This window comes from Electrophorus electricus, chromosome 6 (assembly GCF_013358815.1).
Source record: "Electrophorus electricus isolate fEleEle1 chromosome 6, fEleEle1.pri, whole genome shotgun sequence".
Classification (NCBI taxonomy): Eukaryota; Metazoa; Chordata; class Actinopteri; order Gymnotiformes; family Gymnotidae; genus Electrophorus; species Electrophorus electricus.
The window spans coordinates 3,659,299-3,681,820 of NC_049540.1; the positions used below are offsets into that span (position 1 = coordinate 3,659,299).

The 22,522-nt window shown below is 39.6% G+C and overlaps 1 protein-coding gene and 1 pseudogene across 1 annotated transcript; one reads left to right on the forward strand and one right to left on the reverse strand.

The window, feature by feature from the left end:
• Nucleotides 1-6,344: 6,344 nt before the first annotated feature.
• LOC113586812 (verrucotoxin subunit beta-like) lies at nt 6,345-7,692 on the forward strand. The gene is given in 4 exon segments (XM_035526866.1): nt 6,345-6,351; nt 6,656-6,742; nt 7,026-7,129; nt 7,132-7,692. Coding segments are annotated over 4 exon segments (759 nt in total).
• A 7,790-nt stretch (nt 7,693-15,482) lies between these two features.
• Nucleotides 15,483-22,161, reverse strand: LOC113586813 (annotated as a pseudogene).
• Between the last annotated feature and the right edge of the window lie 361 nt (nt 22,162-22,522).

A 22,522-nucleotide genomic window follows, 5' to 3' on the forward strand; every position in this document is an offset into this window, starting at 1 on the left:
TGCAGAACCTGATCCTCATGGAACAGACAGTCCACTGTGATCATGTTCTCCCTGGATACCCATCTGCTGCTGTCTGGTACAGTGCAGTCTGGGTCAAGTGTGTGATGGAGCACCACTAAAAGAGTAGGTTTGGTAGCTGTGGAAGGTGATTTGAATATGTTTGATTAAATTGAGACTCATATCAATGCAATGGTTTATAATTTCTTTTTTTTAAATGATTACCCAACACACAATTAAGTGTGTTCAGTTTTGCTTCAAGGTCAGATCCCGCTCTTGAAACAATGTAGCAGAAACCTAGAATGAAGTCACATGCCACCACAGCATCCACCTTCTTCAGGCATGATGTTTGTTTGTGGAGATTACTAATAAATTCCTCCTGAGCTTTCATCATCTTTCCAGGCAAAAGGAAATACTTCATTTGCACTGCAGGGAAATGTTAACACCTTCATATTCATTTAAATTTGTAACAAAATCTTTGCATAACTTGATCATGCAGGTGTGTAATGACAGCATCTAGCATGCAACATCAGCTGTGCTAGATTAAATGACTATATATGAATATACTTGTGTTTGTATACAATTAAGACTAGTATGTGTAATTTTAGACCAATTTAGTCCACCAGTCTTTTTTAACCACGAGCTAAAGGACAAAACCGCTGTGTGACAAACTATGCTGTTACTTGTAAATTACAGCCCCAAAATCAATAAAACTAATGGGTTGCATTATGCGGCTGTAGAGTAATAACACAATGCCGCCACCTTTCTAAGAACTAGTGCCATTACATGAGCTATTTAAAGAATGTGATGGTTTGATGTACATCAGTACATCTGCTGTGTCATTCCCAAACACCTTCTATTTAACATTTCAGTTTCCCAGTGGAGGGCAAAACCATCTTTATTATTCTCTATAGGACTCCTACAGAGGTTCACAAGTTATGCTCACTAAGCCTAGTGCTGTCTATGCTTCCAGCTAACTGCAAGAATTTTGGAAGAGGTTGGTTTGAAACAGAAGCCATGTTGTAGGGAGTCAAGTGCAGCATATCCTGGCTCTTCGTACAGAATCAGAACGTACACGAATTATCTCCATAGGACTAGAAACTCTGGTTCTCACATTCAACACATATCATAAACAACATCTCGCACAAACCACACAAATAACCTGCTCGGTGTCACTAATACATACATTTTAGATGTTAAAAGCAATAACCTGGTAGTGACTTACCAGAGCTGGCAACTCTTCTGCTTGCACTATCATTCACTTTCACTTTCACTTTGGGTGGGTTTATGCTAACATAAACAAGTGGTGTCTGGGCAGTGGCATCTCAGTGGTTAAGGAACTTAAGGTAATTAAGGTTGCCAGTTCAAGTCCCAGTACAACTAGGTTACCATTGTTGGGCCCCTGAGCAAGACCCTTAACCCTCAGTTGCTCAAGTTGTGTTCAGTCAGAATTATAAATTGCTTTGTATAAAAGCATCAGCTAAATGCCAAAAATATAAATGTAAGCAAAACTGTCTAAGATGCACCCAAAATAAAACTACCTTCCCAGAAATGAATGAATATATAGATAATACTTCTACCATAAATCCCGAATCAATTGTATAAAGAAGAGGAAATACAAGATCAAACACACCCACTCCAAAGCAAATAAGCAAAAACGAATATGACGCAATTATTCTGTCCAGTCACATCTTCAATGACGATCGCCTCTGTGGCGTCTGCTCATAATGTCACGCCCTCTGGTGGATGGCCTGTAAAACACTCAAAACACACAAACAGAACAACCGCAATCACATAGACTGTAACAATGTGTGCATTCTTAATCTATAAATTGAATTCGTATGCCATAATCTTAAAATCTCGTCTGTCTTTAAGACTTTTTTCCAGAATGGCTTTGTTACAGTCTGTAGTGCTGTTCTCTCATTCTTCACCAATATTAAAAGTAATCATAAATGAGAAGGGCTGTAGCAGGGCTAAACTCATCTACTGCACTGAGATCTACTGTGTTGAAATGTACTACACTGAGATCTACTGCACTGAGATCTGGCTGTCGGGTCTCTTTGTAGAGTAACACTCACTCATCCAGTTTAACTTGTATTTGACATAAATAGTGAAGATCTTAGATGGATTATGCATGCATATAAGCTTTTATGCTGTGTTATGTATGTGACTCAGAGGAGTACAAACAGTACTGACAAACAGGTGTTTTTTTGTTGTTGTTTGTTTGTTAGTTTTTCCAAACTTTTAAAAATTTACTGGACAATGTGTAGACAGACACTTACATAACATGGAAGCTATATACAACAGCAAGAAGATAATCCAAGATAATGACTATACACACATAGGTGCAGGGTCAAAATCAAGCTAATTAGGTTCCTCTTGCATGACCCTCCTGTCTACCTCTCCACCTTACAGTGCTCCTCGGTTCCTTCCTATACCTGTTATTCCTCCCTGTCAGGTCTGGGTTCTCAGCTTCCATAATGCTATACAATAAAACAAAAGTAAACATTAAAATAGACATTGTGTCATTCTATCAATAACATTTGGTGTTTCATGATTAGTATGTGCACATGTGATCATCAGTTCATTTGCAAGTTCATATAGCTGTATGTTTCATCGATGTCATTGTTTCTCTACCTTCCTGTCTCAGCTCTCTGGGATCTCCATGATAGGACAAAGACACCGAATGATCAGCTGTTTCATTCCTAACAAGTAAACAGGTACGTCAACAAGAGTTATTTTATAGTTCAATTGTCTTTGGGGTTATTGATGTTCTGGTGATGTGTTAGTATAGACTAACATCAATACAATACTTGTTTACATCAGCTTCCCAGTGACAACCATGGAATGTGAAATTGGTTTTTCCACTCAGTACAAAGCAATGATTGTTCTGATAACTCTGCCTGTGCAGCCAGTTTGAACAGATGACAGTAACTGTCATGTGCCTGAGCCTGACAGTGAACTTTCAGATAATCGTCTGGTCAGCAGCCACAGTGACGCAGAGTTAATCTGCTGATTATTTGACGTTCCCCTATAGCATAACCCAGCCCACCTCTAGGGTGGTTAGATCATGAAGTTACCAATCTCTTACCACATTTATCAAAGGCAACTAAAAGAGTTGTTCTGCAGATATATATCTGGACAAATGACTCAAAGGAAAACCTGAAGTAGAGTTTAGAGATTACAGAGAGGGACCTATATGTGTGAAGGGTGTGTACACACACAAAAAATAATGAGCATCTATCTCATTATTATTGTAATGAGTAATAACGAGTAATGTGAATATCAATATTTATGAAAGAAAAACTTGACATGAGAACCTATACTTGGTAGTCCACACTCTGGGGAAGCTTGGTAAATGTAAATGTAAACGTAATATAAGATTGGCATTTACTGACATCCAGTGGCCATGAGAGGTACTTCAGAATAATTTGAAAACGTTACTTTGTCTACATTTCTGAATGTCACACCAAGTTAAGGTTATAAATAAATATCCAAGGTGAGCAAATATTTCACCAATAAAGCATATCATTATCATTATTGGAACATTGAGCTTATATTTAAAAAATAAATATTACTAATTATATACAAATAATGACCTCTTCCCCAAGTTATTAACCCATGATCATTAATGTGGTTTCTGAGGTCAGTCCATTTGACCTGCGTGTGCGGTGAGGCTCTCTGCTTGACAGAGCAGTGGAGCTTTACACTCACTCTGCATATCCAGGTCTAACTACCCTTGTGATTTCTGGCTACTTGTGTATTTCAGAAGGAGCTGGTGGACAGGTGCGGGACATCAGTCATCTCTAATCCCTCTAATACCCAAAGACTGAGAGTGTACCACTTGGCTCATTCCCAGGACTATTAGGTTTCCTTCCACAGAGGTTGAGCTGCATTAGAAGACAGTTTGCAGCAATGTCCAGTTTCCTAATGTAATCAACACCATTGACTCACTACAATATGAGCACCACAAGAGAATTAATTAATCTTAGTTTGTTGAAAACACTTTCATTCTATCAGTGTGAAATGATCTGTGATGCGTTGTTGTGAAAAGGTTTGGTTTCAGCCACAATTACACATATTAACATATGTTTTCAAGACTCTGCTGCATGTGAGAATGAGTGCGCATTGTGTATGTGGCTGCTGAAATGTACATATGATTTTAGTGGGGACTTTGCGTAAATTTTGATGGGGTGGATGTTATTTGTATCTGGTTTATTCAATATATTATGACTCCCCATTAAAGTGATTTATAATTGGTTGGGAGTATTAGTCACACAGGTACGTGCATCAAGATGATGTGTTAATGACAATATACAATTGCCACATGTCATCATTCAGGAATTGGTTGACCCTGTGGTGAATGACTGTCCTGTTCACTCCAAAGTTGTTCATTAATGATGATAGACCACGACAAACCAGTAAAGGACAAACCAGTGTCTTTAAGTCTCCCCTGCAGAGGCAGTCTGCACTGAATTACACATATGCATTAAGGTTCAAGTATGGTGCTTCAAAGGGATACCTCACAAGACTTCTGCTCTGGATAAGGGAAAAGGAAAATGTCACTCTACTACTCATCACATGCATGTAAACATAGGTGTAACTGCTTTGAAAAGTGCAGGGGACAGGAATGTGGACCAGGTGTTGCATTCATCTCAGCTGCCAGACAAATTCCTTTTATCACTAGCATAACTAAAGTTTCTTAATCCTCAATTCAAACCCCTCCTTCTTGCCAAAGAACAGTGGACCATTAGACAGTTTTTGTTATTTAAGTGCATGACAGAGAAGCACTGAGGCTGCAGATGTATTGTGCATGGCATCAAGAATATATAAAAGTAAATGTAGAGTGAGAAGGAGGGTGCCGAGGACCGTAACAATGGTGAGGATGACAGGGAGGCCAAATTCCTGTGGTTTTGGTCTGAGGGGCCAAAAGGCAGAGTGTTGAGGATACATGAGGTTGTTGTAAACCTGTATTTTTTTATCTGTGGGTTGAGGAACTGTAGCTAAAGTTCACTTTGTTTATTCACCTTATTTTGAAACAATGTTAAATGGGCAAACACTATCAGTGATCTTTAGTCCATGGTCAAGGTATGTCTGCAGATATTAGAGTTCCTTGATTTCCAGAGGACACAAAATAAGGCAATAACAAATTAAAAAAGGTACATGTTATTTAAAGTTAATAGAAAGGCAGAGGAGGAGTGAATCAAACAGGACACAAGTGTTGGCTTTGTCCAAATGTACTAAAACTTTGTCCAGTAGCAGGAAAGTGGCAGATAAGAGAACATAAGCTCATCTGTTAAATTAAAGTTCCTCACATGCAGTGGCACATTTTCCACTGGGGATGCTGGAGACATGTTCCCACAACTTTCTAAAATGGCTGATTTTATTCGCACCACTTTTTGAATGTGTACAAAATATTATATACACCAGTTTGCTGTAGATACCGGTACAACAATCTGTGAAAACTGCACTAAGATCAAAATGTGTGGTCTGTCAGTGCCTCTAACGGGAACAATGACTGTCATTGCATGTGAACTCTGTAAAATTAGAAAGAAAGAAAGAAAGAAAGAAAGAAAGAAAGAAAGAAAGAAAGAAAGAAAGAAAGAAAGAAAGAAAGAAACAGAACAATTGCTGAAAAGTCATATGACATTTCTTAAATAAACAGAAAACAGTTGTACTACAAAACATATGTAATTTAAATAATTGGGTTGATATTATTATTTATATATTTCAACAACTGTAAGACAGAACTGTAAATTGCACTAACAATTACAATGTACATATACACTAAGACTGGATAGTAAGAGAAAAAAACACATTTTCACTCACCTCTCCCATATTTGATCCTCTCCTCTCAGTGTTCTCTGCACAACAAAATGGAAGAAATACTATCCACAAAAAAATGAGGACTTTTCACCTTCATCTCTTTCTCTGCTTTACAGAGACCTGGCTTTCTGACCTAATCACGGACAGCATGCAGCATTCAGCTGTACAGAGTGGACAAACACACAGACACACAGACTCATTCGACAGAGACAGACATTTATTACACAGAATACAAATGATAAACAAGGGCACTCATGTAACATCCAGGGTGAATACAAACATTGTCTAACATGGGCACAACTATGATTACAAATTACAACTGCAACTAATAACTAACAAAGTGCTACACAAGTGTTACTTACACACACACATACACACACAGAAATGACACTGAACCAGGTGCAGGTGTGTGCTAACAATAGGTGCATGGTTACAAACAAAGACAGTCAACCATGAACTCCGACTGTACGTGATACACGCGATGGGCCCTACCACATGATCAGTGGGAAGGGGAGCATTCCATGACAGGTAGAAGTTAAATTAAGCTTATTATTATTATTGCTATTATTACTACTACCACGACCACCATTTCCCTACCTTTTATACAAAGAAGAAAATGGCAGTTTTAGACCAAACCTGGCTGTCAGAAGCAGCATGTTAGGTCAAAGAGGCTGTTAAAGCAAACAATAAATGAGGCTATTATGCACAAAAAAAACACTATTTCTTATCTTTGCTATACCATCACATTGAACCAACAAAGTCAGCACCAATATAATAAGGTGTCTAATTGTGTTTTGCATCCCATGGTGTTCTGTATTAACGGTGGATACAGGAGAGGATACATCAGAAATTGCAGCCCTGGGGAGACTATTCCATTTGGGAATGCTCTATGATAGCCGAAAGGATGCACTAGTACCAGGTATTGCAAGCATGCAAGATTTCTGAAATGTTTTCCACAGTGCAGACCCTCTCCTGCCAAAATGGATGGTAAGGTTTTTATTATGAATCAACACATGCACTGCCATAATGTCTTCTGAAGGTCTTTTATTTAGTTCAAAAACTATAAACATGAATTCTTATAGCATATCTTATAGCATATTTTAAACATGAATTCTTATAGCATATCTAGAATTCTTATAGCATATTTTTACAAGACTTTACATGTAAATGGCATGGAATCTATTCTTTCTAATTTCTCAAAGGAATCACACTTTGGGATCATGAACAACTAAGGCACAACACAGATGTTCGTTCTCAGCATAATACAGAATTCAAAGTCACAAAGGAGGACTCCATTGAAGAAACAGTCTATTTAGCAGTCTAAAGGTTGATGATGCTCTCAAATTGACTATTTTGGGTAGACTAATTGATTTAAATGGAGTTGCCAAATATTTTAGGGACAAAAAAGAATCTTTTAGACAAAAGAGGTTGACACTTCACTATGCTTCAAACACCAAGTTTGCACAGTTGACAATGGATCATTTGGGAAGATTGGCTCACCCTGATGTCTTAATACACCCTGATGACAATAATACAGCAACACATGTGGTTACAGCAGTGCTATATGAAGCTAAAACATACTTTGTGTTTGATAGACAGGTTTCTTCAGATGAGAAGAATGTAAATGGGGAGATAAAGATTGCACTTGATAAACTGAAGGGTGTTCCTGCAGGTTTTCTGCAGATAACACTAAGCATTGGTCCAAATAAAAAGGAGGCACTAGAAAAATGTAATTGTACATTTTATGGTGATTTCAAGTTGTCCTCTAACCCAAACACTTTTGAAGAAGCCATAAAGGTTTACACAGATCTTGCCAAAATTCTTGGAGAGAATGCAGAATATGCAGTCCCTCTCAAAGTGTGGCTTTAGTCTCTCGTCAAACTAGACTCAAGAGCATCCAAACTTGAGCGAAACATCAGCACAGAGATCATCAGGGCTGTGGAGTCAATAATTGAGACTTTAAATGTCACAGAAATGAAATGTGGAGACCTTCTAGAAGATACAGTAGCAAAATCATTTATAGCATTTCAAAATTGAGTAATGGACATTAAGAAATACTGCTGTCATTACAACATGGATTTCATGACAAAACTTGGACTCTTGGACTCTGTACTTACATCTGGGTGGCCCACTTCCCTCACCCACATCTGTCTAACTTCACACCTCTCTATCCCAACCACTTTCACTTTAAGCCCTGTCTCCTGCAGCCATCTCAACACTGTGTCTAAGCTCTCCAAATGCTCTGGAAATGTTCTGAAAAACACGAGCATTATTTGGAAAATTGTCATGGTCACCTGCATCAACCGCTGAAACGTTATGGGCCATTGCGGACTCCCATAGGCATGTGTACATGTTCATATAAACCAAAAGGAGTGGTGAATGCAGATTTTTGCCAATCCCTTTCTTCAACGGCCACCTGATGATAACCACTAGCGAGATCAATAGTGGAGAAAAACTTTGTTCCACGCAAAACATCACGACTCTCATCTATTCATGGCAGAGGAAACGCATCTCTGTTGGTTTTCTGATTCAACTTGCAGTAATCGACACACAAGTGAATGCTGCCATCCGCCTTCCGTACCACTACTGGCGAGGTATAGGAGCTAGAGCTGTCTTTAATAACCTCTTTTTTCAATAATGGAGAGATATGATCCTTGACCTCTTTATACTGGGTAGGTGGAATTCTACGGTACGGCAGGTTCACCGGCATGTCATCCACCAGCTTAATCTCGTGTTTCACTGTCTCTGTATACCCTAGATCGTCATCTACCACAGCAAAAATGTCAGTGTATTTGTTCAGTAATTCTCTTAGCTTGTTTTTCCACTGTACCTCCTACATCTGGCTTACTCATTATGCATGACAAATTACACTGAGCCTGTTCCTCCTTCAGGTCCACAGACACTTGTTCTGTGTTTGAAGCGATCTGCTGAAACTTTACTTCATACTGCTGTTCTTGGTTCATTCTCTGTACCGAGGACAGGACTCCTATCCAAGTGCGGGGCCTCAAACATACTGCCTCTGATGAGAGATTAACTACCTGCACTGGTACTGCCTGTCTTTGAGCCCTCACCAGTGATTGCATGACCAGTACCCCGCCCAGTAACATGCAACTACCTGGCTCTAGCATCCACAGCCTTTCTCTTGATGACCTAGGTGAGAAACCCGTGATCATAACTGTAGCCATTGAGGCTGCAGGGATGTGTGCTAACTCTTTACCTGCTATTCGAGCCATGATTGTCCTGTCCACTCTACATGTGTGCATCTGTTGAAACATGTTTCTCCAATCAGGATCTAATGTCATATCTAAAGTATAATTGAACTCAGCCTGAACTAACTGACGGCAATGACCTATGAGGTTCGTGCCTAAAATATAGGGCTGTCTGCTGATTCTGGAGATTCTTTACCTCTAGAAACCCACAATCTGGGATCTTCATACCCATTGCCTCTACTTCCAACTCTAAATATCCTAAGTAGGGGATATCTAATCCATTAGCGGCTGTTAACCTGAGCCATCCTGCAGTTGACAACATATCTCCTGCTTCCCCACCCAACTGCTGATGAAAAAACTCCTCCGTCAGGGTGCTCACTTGATTGCCAGTATCCAGTAAATGTAAGGCAGTAACACCACTGAGTTTGACTTCCACTATGGGACAAGTGCCCACAGCTCACTCTAATATTTTACTGTGACCAGGGCTAGTTTCATGGGAATCTATGTTTTGCCTCTGAATGACCCGGCTCACAGCCACCTGGGGCATCTCATTTCCCTGAGCACCAGAGCTAGCCCATCCTTTTATTTTACATGCTGAGAGATAGTTTTTCACTATGTGCCCCTCCTTCTGACACTTATAGCATATAGGTCTACCATCATCAGTGAAACGGAGTTGGCCTCGTGCTTTACTCACAGCTGGTTGTTGAAGGGCCAACTCTTTTACCGCTAATGTCAACTTATGGAGCTGCTTCCTTTGCTCTGTCACCAGTAGCACAAAATCTTCCAAGATGCAGACTTTGTGGGTCCTGTCCATGGCACAACGAGTCATCTCCCCTTGCTCAGTGCTCTTACCTCTAGATTTAGAAACCCTTGGGCTTACAGAGGGTTCCTCCCCACTCCACAAATAAGCCTCTTCACACACTTCCACTAGCAAAGGAGAAGACCTATCCCTCACACATCTACGGAGCTCTCTTTGCAAAGCAGGATCACGAACCCTTTCCACAAACTGGTCTCTCAATATCTGTTTCATGTTAGAGACGACATCAGGTGCCCTTTTCACTGTCTTACTAAGAAACTGTGACAAGGCATGAAAAAACTCAAGTAAGTCCTCTCCTTTTCACTGCTTATGGCTATAAAAGTCATGTAACAGCTGGGGACCATTATGTCTGTTACCAAAGGCTTCCCGTAAGTATGTAAAGCTGATCAATTTCATTGTCGCTTCACAACTGAATTTCTTCAAATGCAGCACTTCTCAATAGTGACACAACAAAATCATACTGATCAGTCACAGACTGATCCATACGTGGAGCACATGCTCAACTTCTTCAATGAAGTCCGCTAAAGATCTCCCATCTCTAGCTAAAACACCAGAAAATGGTGCTATGTGTCGTTCCCTTGGCACATAAACATACGAACAATCCTGTGCTCTATGTAAAGATTCCTCTGGACTCCGTGAGGAAGAGTTTTTGTAGACAACCTCCTCTGTAGTTAAACTGGCCTCACAGTCTGTGTTACTCCACAGTCCAATGGCTGGTTCCTCGAATGCCCTCTTCCACTTACCTTGGCTCCTGGTCCACAGTCGTCTCCGCTCCACCTTCTTCAGCACTACCATTGTTGATCCGTGCCTCCCCACACACAAGCTGACACTAGGCTAACTGTTAGAACGTCCACCCCACGCCTGGTATCACTTTGTAGTCATGGGGGAAGACACCACACTGATGGCTTACAAACACTTTAAGGTCTTTATTCCAATATTTCCCACTGACTGGGATTTTGAATAAGATTATAAGAAGAAAAAAAAACATGAGAAAAGAAAACAAATCATGTCAGTCTATTACAGGGGATTCATAAACCAAAAATGAAGCATTCACATCTCTGGTGAGCTTAAGTCAGGAACCTGTAAACAAAATAAAAATAACCCTAGTACTGTGTTATCACTGACACTCGATATTGGTATCATTCGCATCTGAAGTAGCTCTCACTCCACTGCATGCGCACGGTGCTACTCTACAGTACTCGCTTCCAACCTGTGAAAACCCAAGGAAATATCTCCCTCTCTCCATCAGACATGGTCCTAAATAGTCTAATCCACTCAAAACACAGAATAGAACTTAACTTCTCCCCAATAGAACTCTATCCCCCTAGCTATGTACTCCCAGTGCAAAACTTAGCACAATACCATATGCTAACACGGAACAATCAGCATATATGGGCCAAAATAAAAAAATAAGAGAGACCACCACAGAGATTGTGCTTGCCTTACTCAGATACACATACAAGAAATGCAACACCTTTCCCCAACTCAAGCCAGTACTACATTTTACTATTTCCATATTTACCATATCAGGTTCTGTGTGTTTTCATAATGACCCTATAAAAACTGCATCATCCAGGAGCACTACGTGATGCTCACCTGTTCCCGTTCTCTCTACAACTCTAGTACAAGACACGTTATGTCAGTGCTAGCCTAAGTAATGTTAATGCTAAATAATTATGTTGGCCTGGCTCCAAAAAGATATTGTCACAGTGCCGTCCCCCTACCGACAGCTACCGGCTTTCAGTCGCGATCATGTACGTTGACTTGTGTTGGCTTGTTAATGTTCTGTTTGTCCACGCATGGCTCAGGTGGTGTGTGTGGTCTATTAGTAGCCACACCGCCTGGGGCTTATTTCATGTTGTTAACTATTTATGTATGTTTAGTTTGTATGCCTGTTTGTCGGTCAATGACGTTGCATTTGCTTCTTCTGTTATAGTTGCGCTTCTGTGTTCGATTTCGTTTTTGCTATCTTGAATTAAACGCTTCAGTTGAAGAGTCACGTTTGGTTCCTTTTCTTTCTTTTTCTCTGCATGTTCTTCACGTGTGACAGGCACAAAGAGAACATATGAGTCAGACTTAAGCAATAGAACACGAGAGGGAGTGTTCACTGCACGTTTTACCACTTCAAGTACTAATGACACTACACAAAAACTTCAGAATAGCCAGATGCTATTAATAATTGTCATGTTCATATATGGTAAGAATAGATGGAAGCTTTTAGTGTAGCTAGCAGGAAATTTTAATAAAAGTCTATATGAGCACATATTAAGTCACAGAATATGTATTAAGACTTCAATAAAATGTCTTCTGTTTATGTGTAAATACAGAACAAAATAAACCATAATTGCAAACAGGTTTGGCAAACTCACATAATACTGGGACAACTGTAAAAAACAGTTTTGTTTTCTTAAAGTATGTCTACCATTATTGTGTATATAAAAACATCTTATGCAGACACAAGAACAGAAAAAAACAAAATGCAGCAGATTAAAAATAATAAAAAGGGGACAAGGGGACAGTAGGTCAGGCCAACCGGTGCACTCCCCAGCTGGTGGCGTCTCTCCTGACAAGCTTGTCCAGCATGTCTGCCAGATGATGTGCCGCTAGCCTGCTCAGTGTCATTGGGCATGTGCATCCAGAACATGGACCTCTTGCCAGACTCTCTAATGGGATTCACTACATCTTAAGGTCTGTCAGTTATTCTGTATTGAGTGCAGGGCAGGATGCAAGTACTAATTGTCTGTGGTTGGTGCGGTTTTTAATGAAAATGAAAGCAAGCAAGAACATACATTTCTACTGTCACATACACAAAGTAATACAATCAGACAAGATAAAATAACTAACATTAGTGGTTGGAAAAGCAGAAGTCTAAAATATTCTCTTGCAGACTACTGCCACACACTACTGTAGCTGACTGATTCATTGAAGAGGGAACCAACTCTAAAGGCCAGATTTATCTGGGGAGAGGAACACACATATAGGCCAGTGACTAGAAATACACAAACAGAAGTGAGGCCTCACATCAGAAAATGTGCAGGACAGACCTTGGAAGTATTAAAGAAAGTTCAACATTGATTTAGCTATAGTAGTTATAAGTTTATGCAAGACATGATGTAGCAGAACACCTAACATAATACTTATTTTCAATGATAATGCAAATTAATTAAAACATTAGACATTAAAATTAAAATGTGTAAGTAAAGTTTTACATTGTACAGTCTCCAGAATCTTTCTGCCCATTGCAGAAGAGGTTTACAACACAATTTATGGCATAAAGGCATGTTCACTGCTAGTGAGGTTTTAGACAAGCACTCTGTTGACTGTGGGTTTGTACACCTGGTATTGCTCTGTTATCAAATACCTGGTTTGTACACCAGGTATTGCTCTGTTATCAAATCAACTTCAGATTCTTTATCTCTGTAATTATAGTGTCCTCTACTTCAGAAAAGTTGATGTTCCTCTAGAACCTAGGCTATTTAATCCCCCCTCTATTTCATCTACACCTATATTGATATCTTTTTATCAAAGAGCATGGGAGTGTATGGGAACCGTGTGACTATGTGTAGTCAATAAAAAAGAGTTGATGAGCTGAAGAAGCAGTGTTTCAGTGACCACAGGCTTCTGCAGCACATGTCTACTTATATAAACCCACTGACTGGCATGTACTGTATATGGATAGATAGAATTCATCTTCCCAGATAAATAAGAACAGGACACTGTCTTCCTGGTGATTTATTGCATCTTTTGACATCTTTCCATAAAGTTGCATAAATTTGTCTGTAAATTTGTAATATTCACATATTTAACTATTATGTAATCCACATTTAATATATTCATTTTACAATTTGATTACGAATATAAGGTGAATCGAAAGGTTCCCTCAAATATAATACATTAGCAGAAAACCGACACATTTTACGAAAAGGTATATTGAAAACAGCTTAGATAATGACAGTGCCACTGCTTCAGTACATTTATACAGAGACTCACCACAGCACTGTCACCTTACTGCTGTTTCCTAATACTGTAGAGTTTCCACCTGCAGCAGCTGATGAGAGTCTAATGTGACTGAGGTTGAACATGAAGAGCAGAGATCCAGTGGTCCGGCAAACCCAACCTGCACAATGATCTGCTGGAGTGAGTCAGGAGTGATGAGGTCCAGACCCCATTGTGCAGGGTACTCTTGTCACCAACTACAAACATTTAATAGTGAGTCAGTGATACACTGTGTCTTTCACACAGACTATACAGTGAAGTGTAGTGAGCCCTGATCTGCCACAAAGCCATCAACATCTTCAATCAGGTTGACTGATATTAGACAGGGTGTAGATCTCTTCTGTCTGTTTCCTTTATTTTTATTGATCTTCTCCTACTTCTCCTGGTGAGACAAAGCAGCCCTTCACTGCATGTTTCTGATCTTCCTCTAGTATTAATGTATTTTGCTCCGCCCAGTATCTTTTCTCCAAGTGCTGGTTTACACCCTCAGTATTTATCATGTATCTGTGAATCTGTAATAGTTAAGATCTACCAGTTAAGTTCTACTGATTTCAGTATGTAGTGAAAAATGTACGTTATCTATTTAAAATACAAGTTACATTTTAAATATCTTGTTGAATGGAAATATGGTAATCCCCACTCTCTATTCTAGTGCTCCAGGAGTTCCATCTTTCTTGATATTTTGTAGTTTGAGCAAATGTAACAAGCTCAGCTATACACTGTTTTCAGTTAGAAGGAGTCTGATGAATTACATGGTTCTTGTAGCAGGAACTGCATCTACTTCCATAGCCTTCATTTCTAACCAGCTGCTCCAGATTCACTGAAGTCTAAACTCTGAGTGACTATTGTGGTGTACAGAGTCATGATGCAGAAAGTCTATTTTTGCCATTTGTATATATGGATCCAGATTATCCGTGTAAAGCAGTTTGGTTCTGAATGTGCTTTATAAATAAATTATTTCTTACTTATACGCATTTAAACTATGTGACACATAATGAAGCTGCAGATGTTTCCTAATGTTGAACTAAATGTGTCTTAGTGTTTCATATGTAGCCGCATGTTCTTTGTTTATTCTGTCTCTGGTTTTCCTTCCATTCAGCAGTATGTTTAGTTAATCAGAAGATAACCAAACCACTCACAAATATCATTACACATTGTAATATTGCTCTGTAAGATGACCAATCACACCATAAGATGAGTAATATAAGATGAGTAATTGCTTGTTGTCCTGTATTAATGATCTCATCACACTTATAGTACTTCATTTCCACAACAGCAACCATAAAACAGCTGTTTACACTTGGCCATGAGCCCCCTGCTCTCTTCTTCATCATCTCCTAACGCCTCTTCATCCTCTCCATCCACATCATCCTCGAAGCCCTCTGTTTGACATGTATTTGCTGCTCTTTCTGCTCCTCCTTGCTGATGCTTCCTCCTCTGCTTTCTCCTCTTCCTCCTCTCTGTCAGTGTCTCATTTTCTGCTGGTTCGTGTGCTCTATTATTTCTGTCCTCTTCACTCTCTTCCTCTCTGCTCTGAACTCTCGATCCTTCTCCATCATTTGGCTTCTGGACTCTGTCCTTCTCCTCCACCTACCTGCTACATTCCACCTGCAACTTTGACTTTGAAAAATGTTTCTCTAGTGTTCAGAGAGGATGATCTTCATGAGGTTTCTCTCTGCCTCCATCCTGGCCTTTCGTTCATATGGCTTCATAATCATGTCCATCTCCTGTCGTCATCACAGTTAAAATATACCTCCTCCTTTCTGAGTGAGTGTCTGTGTTCCCATGCTCTCCTTTCATCCCTCTGAGAGAATCCCTTGGCTCCCACTTCTGCTCCTGGACCTGGCCTCTCTGAGCCTGAGCTGCTCCTCATGATTCTCCCATAAACTTTATTTTGAATTTATAAGTTAAAGAGACAGAAATCAAACATCCATAACATCTCTACTTGTTTTTTCACCATGATACTTTTTTTCAGAAGAACCACTTGAACAGTCCAGACTCTCCCTCTAACTGAGTTTCTTTTCCTGATGCTGGGCCTGCTCGCTCTGCCTCTGCAATGGATGGACAGCTGAATGGTAAACCTCCTTTCTAAGTGAGTGAGTCTCTCTATGCTCTGACAGCGTTTGTTTCAGTGTCTCCGTATCTCTGTTCTTCTCCTTCATCTACCTGATAAACTGCATCTTAAATTTTGAGACCAAAATGTTTCTCTGAATTTCATAAGGTTTCTCTCTGCCTCCATCCTGGCCTCTCCTTCATATTTCTCCCTGATCTCCTCCATCTCCTGTTTGTGTTTTTTCTTCATCTCTCTCTCTCTTTTCTGCAGTTCTGAGTATGGCAAGTCACAGAGGGACAAACATTCTGTACACAATGGACAAATCTGTTATAGAAAAGTCTGTTATATTAACAAAATATTTTCTTTGTTTGCGCAAATCCATAATCATTATATATATATATATATATATGTATATGTGTATATGTGTATATGTATATATATATATATATATATATATATATATATATATATATATATATATATATATATATATATATGTGTGTGTGTGTGTGTGTGTGTGTGTGTGTGTGTGTGTGTGTGTGTGTGTATACACACACCATGAATTTGTTTAGAAAAATCCGTTACATTAACCAAATATTTTTTTCCATTTCTTAGTACAAATGTACAGCAATTATCCTAAAACAGGTACATACCATATACACATATGACAGATCAGCTGACTTCTGTCCACATTGCTTCATTTATTCAGAATTAGAATAACATCAGAGTTGAAAAAGTAATTTTAAACCAGCAGTAGGTCCTCCAATCACTTCTTTTTTTTATGGCACATAGCTGACACTTTTATCCAAAGTGACTTACAAATATGACTGAGTACAACCTGAGCAATTGAGGGTTAAGGGCCTTGCTCAGGGGCCCAAAAGCAGCAATCTGGCAGTGGTCAGGCTTGTACCAGCAACCATCTGATTACTAGCCAAGCAGCATAACCACTGACCCACATCTCATCTTCAGCCATTAACTGAACAGAGGAGCAAATGGACAGAATGCACAGACCAATCACAACATAATCACCTCTACACTGTTTATCTATGGTAGGAAGGCACCGCTGCAAGCGGTACTGTGGGCTGCAGTCCTGTCTAAAGTTACTTTTTTTTTTTTCACTTAGGCCTGTTATTACAAGTGTCATGTTACCTTGGCATACATTCTTCAATGTAAACATTAAAATAGTGACTTCAGAGACTCATTCTAGAGCAGAAAAATACTCCAGGCCCTGTGCTGACACTGGTTTGGGTTTGATTGAATTTGCACAGTTGACTACTATGGTTGAACCCTGAATGGTTCGACTTCTCTGCTAGACCTCATACAGACCTGATGTGGATTCATAGACTCATTTACTCATTCACATATCTACACACATGTTGAAAGTCTTTAAGCAGAAATCTATTATTCTTCCCCAAAAATCCTAGTTCAAGTGTCCTTTGTTGAGAATTCTCACTGATAAATTTTCATTGCATGTTCAGTATATTAAAAATATTCACTTAAAAAAACTAAATGTTCTAAACATCTTCTCCACTCTGGGTAAAGCCACTTCAGAAGTTTAATGTGCTGATGCTACTCTCTTATTCTCTATAATGCTCATCATGCACTAAAGATCCACCTCCTTTCTGAGTGAGTGTCTGTGGTGCCATGTTCTCCTTTCATGAGTGGTACCAATCCTTGACCTTCTGAGAAAAACCCTTGACTCCCACTCTGCTCCTGGAGCTGGTCTCTCTGAGTCTGAGCTGCTCCTCATGGTTTTCTCATAAACCTTATTTTGAATTTAGTGAAAGAGACAGAAATCATACATCCATAACATCTCCACTTGTTTTTTCTCCATGTTCTTTTTTCTGGAAAAGCCATTTCAACAGTCCAGACTTTCCCTTTTCTTGAGTTTCTTTCCCTGATGCTGGGACTGCTCTCTCGTTCTTTGCAATGCTTAGGACAGCTGACTGGTAAACCTCCTTTCTGTGTTTCTCTGAGCTATGAGAATTTTTGTTTCTGATCTGAAATTCTGTCTCCAGGTAGATCTCATTGCTGTAGAATCTCTCTCTGTTTCCTTCCACTATCTTCTCTATCTTCTCCAGCAGCTCTGAGACTTGAGACCCATCCCTACTCCTTAATGTTGAGACAGTGATACATGTGCCTGCATTTCTCTACAAGTGTCTGGATCTCTTGGCTTCCTGACTGAATGAACTGTTCAGGATTTGTCTCATTTTCAGTAACAGTGAAAAGAATCATGGTGTTTCTCCAACATCTCTCTCCAAAAATCTCCGCCATTTTTTCCAGTATCCCTCGCTCCTCTCCTGCATGGGGCTTCACTGGTATGACTAGGAGGAAGGCGTGGGGTCCTGGGGCAGACAGTTTGACACAAAGTCTCACGTCCAGTCTCACCTCCTCCAGAGAGAGTTCAGGGTAGAACCAGTCAGGAGTGTCCACCACAGTCACCTTCCTCCCAGCCACCTCCCCCTGTCTGCTCTCACTCTGCTGTGTCACTGTAGATGGACCAGATGTTTGGATACTTGTTTCAGGTAGGTGGGAGCTGACTACCTGTCAGTGTTCCCACCATAATCCCTGACTGGTGTTTCTTTATAAGGAGCTGATGCAGAGGAGTTCAGACTATTTCCCTAGCATGTCTCTTTATGGTTTGATTAGTAGTTTCACCCATGTAGGTCCTACACTTTTTTCCACTTATTTTATTAATACATGTACTTACCAGCTAGAGGCTCCCACTCTTTGCTCTGCTTCTCCTGACTGGGACTGCTGAGTCTGGGTCTGTCCTCTCCTGCTGATGCTTGCTTCTCTACTCTAGAAGTCTGTCCTTCTCCTCAAGCTGCTTGTCTTTGTTCTTTTCTGCCAGTTCAGTTTTCTATTTTTCCAGTAGGATCGTCATCTCCTGTAGTTGGCACTTCTTGTCCGGTAGTTATTTTCCCAGTGTCTCCAGATGCTTTTTACTGGTTTCTCCCTCTCTGACTGTGTTCTCCAGTAGTCTCCCTCTCTCTCTCTCTCTCTCTCTCTCTCTCTCTCTCTCTCTCTCTCTCTCTCTTTCACTAAGCACTTTGTTCATATTCTCCAGTTGTGAGTCTTTCTCCTCCAACTTTCTCTGTTTCTCCTCTAATTTCCTTGTTCTTTGTGCCAGTTCATCTTTTGCCTCCCTGGGAAGTGTATCCTTCTCTTCCAGTGTCTTGTTCTTCATCTGAATTGTATTTCTATTTTCTTCCAGAAGTCTCTCTTTCTCCTTGAGCAGTTCATCCTTCTCATTTATTGGTTTATTTTGATTCTCTATTATCTTTAAATTAGTTTCTAAATCAGTGACTCTTTGTTTAAGTTGTTTATTTTTTTGTTTAAGTTGTTTATTTTTCTCTTCTAAAGACACTCCTGACTGGTTCTGCCTTGAACTCTCGCTGCAGGAGGTGAGACTGGACGTGGGACTTTGTGTCCTCCTAGTCATACCAGTGAAGCCCCATGCAGGAGAGGACAGAGGGATACTGAAGAAAATGGAGGAGAAAATGGAAGAGATTATTTCTCTCCCCCAGTTGCTTTTCTTTGTCTTTCTCCATCTCTGACAGGTTTAGTTTCAATGTTTCTAACTCTCGTTTTTTTCCCTCCATCCTTCTATCAAACTCTTTCTGTTGCTTTATGATAGTGGTCTGGGTAATATATGCGGTGTCTGCCTTTACTGCTGTTACTGCACTCTTCTCTCTGTTCTCCATCTCCAGTCTGTTGTTCTTCACCATCTGTCTCCTCTCCTCCTGCATCCTTTTCAGTTGCTGTTCTGCTTCATCTGCTGATCTTTTCTCTCAATTCAATTAAATTGAATTCTTTCACCTTTGAACCATAAACTAAGTGTACAAAAAATAGCATTTAGTCACTGCTTTAATCAATATATCAAATCAATAAATAGCTTTTAACTTTATAATTAATATTATGTACTAAAAAGAACAAAACTTGCACCTGTGATAAGCAATAAATTCCATACAAACTACAATGTAATAATGTAGTTCTAATACATTCTAACAGGTGGTCCTTATTCCTGTGTAGCAGATCCTTCCTAAAAGAGAATCACATCTGGAAAGACATGTGATCTGTGGTACTTTTGCAATAGAGGAGGGTGATAAAACTAGAGTACGTGAGAGAGACTCCAGTGATAATGATTTATTGATGACAAATCATCAAATAACCCATTATCCATTCTACCATCTCATCCCTATAGGCTCTGTGGCACAATGGATAGAGCATTGGACTTCTAGGCTCAGGTTTGAGTCCTGAGCGACCATCACCCCATGTTTTGGGATTTTAAAGCAAAGTGTTGGTCAGGAATCAAATCGAGGTCAACTGCTTGGAAGGCAGTTATACTCACCTCTATACCATCACCTCGACCAAAGATGAGTTGTATCTAAAGCATTTCTTTAAAATGCTAAATGTTGGGGTGGTGATAGCTCAATGGTTAAGGTATTTGATTAGTAATCATAAGGTTGCCAGTTTAAGCCCCATTACTGCTAAGATGCCACTGTTGGGTCGCTGAGCTAAGCACTTAACCCTCAGTTGTTTAAATTGTATTCAATCATAACTGTAAGTTGATTTGGATAAACGTGACAGCTAAATGTAGATTGTTGTGTGTTCTAATTGCCATGGTAAACTCCACTCTATCTACAATTTTGCAGTCCACAAGAACATTATGGGAAGAAAGCTAACAGTTTCAAGTCATACATATGCATGTTATTTTATTCTCTGCTTAATGGATTAAAAATTAATATGTATCATTTATTGCATGTTATTTTATTTATTTACAATTTCTTAAAATCAGTGGGAACAATAAATATTATTTGCTTACCAAAACACCTGTGTAAAACAAGAGAAGGGTACAAAATGTTAGATAAAACAATAAATACCTTGTTAAAACTTTTTCCACTCTTGTTCGATTGCAAATCACCACACTGGGTCTCAACTCATGTGTGCTGTCGTTTTTCATCTTTCATTACGGCACTGTCACACTCTGCTTTCAATACAACTCCATGAAGATGTTCAGTTATGATTTAACACCTATAAGAGACTCTCAACCCTTATAGAAGTGTTTATATTCCAACTACATTAAATACATAATGCAGTTTTTTCACTAAATAGCCAGTACTGTGGTCCTCTATTAACAATAGTAACAGATACAGCAACGCAAAGCTACAAAACAGCCATGGGATGTGAGTGTATCCTGATAAACAGCTCTATGGGTTCAGCATTTTTATAAATTTGGTATCAGGAATCACTTTACTGATATCGTAGATTAGTTTAGATTATGGCCTGTAGTGGTGTAGTCTGTTTTATGTGTTAGCATTCAGTTTTCCCCCTGTAGTTCGAAGTGGTGTAGTCTGTGTTATGGGTTAGCATTCAGTTTTGCCCTTGTAGTAGGAGTGGTGCAGTCTGTGTCATGGAAGGTCACTTGAACAGTTTTGTTCTACAGCATAAAGGCCATCATATTACACTGTTATCTGTTTACTTCTCTGATGTAGTTAGTGTCTCTCATTGGTTTAGATCAGATTGATACTGAGCCAATCTGTGATTTAGTCCAATTAGTTACAGATCACTAGTCATGATGAGGAGATCTGTGAAGACAAACTGTTCCTGTTTGTTCCACTAAAATGAACCATCTGCCCTTCACTCCACATTAGCATCATTCAACCCCTGTGTGCTGCACCTCATTTATCTGAACAGAACAGAATTCTGCACGTCTGGGTTTATTATTTCTGTCTTTTCACTTTCATTCTGAGGTTAGACCAATGTTGAGTTTATGTAGCATGGAGCTCTGATATACTTATGCCTTAATCTTCTTGTGAACTTCTGTTTCCACTGGTGACCTGACACAGGTAATCTCCTGTATCTGACTCTCTGTAGTCTCTCAGCTGTAAGGAGACATTTCCTCTCTGCAGCTCCTGAGTGAATAGACTCACTCTGCCCTCATAGGCCCTCCCCTCTGTTACCTGCCAGTTCTTATAGAGCAGTCTGTCTCCTTAAACCACCTGATCTCCATGGCAACAGCACTGGTTTCAGGAGACAGGTGACAGGAGAGAGTGACAGAAGAGGCAGACTGATAGTCTATATCATGGGGGCCAATGGGTTTAAACTAATCTGTAATAGTACATACAAATTTTTGTGTCTTAGAATATACTCTAAAATAACATAAATGATGTGAAAACTATTGTAGGTTATGATAATATAAGAAATACCAAACATTTATAAATATGGGGATTTGACTTACTGTTGCTTGAAGCAGCCATTTTTATCCTCTGTAGTTTTGACCTACACATACAGAAAGACACAGAGACACATCAATCATTGAATTTGGTTTATGCAAACACGGTTAATATACCGAAAAACATTTGCATACTACTGTAACAATCTTTTGACATTGCTTGAGCTGTGTCTTACATAATGAAACATTTTAAAGTCATGTTTTAAACAATTCTGCTTTTTGCTGTGCTGTAAGAAAGTCTAGCATGACCCTGCTTTCACTTTCACGTTTATTCAAGTCTCAATGCCTTGCGAGAGCTCCAACTTTTTCTCTACACTTCCACTTCACTCTGAAGCACGAGGGCCCCACCCACAAGCCTTCCTCTGCAGGGGCTCAACCAGCAGCTT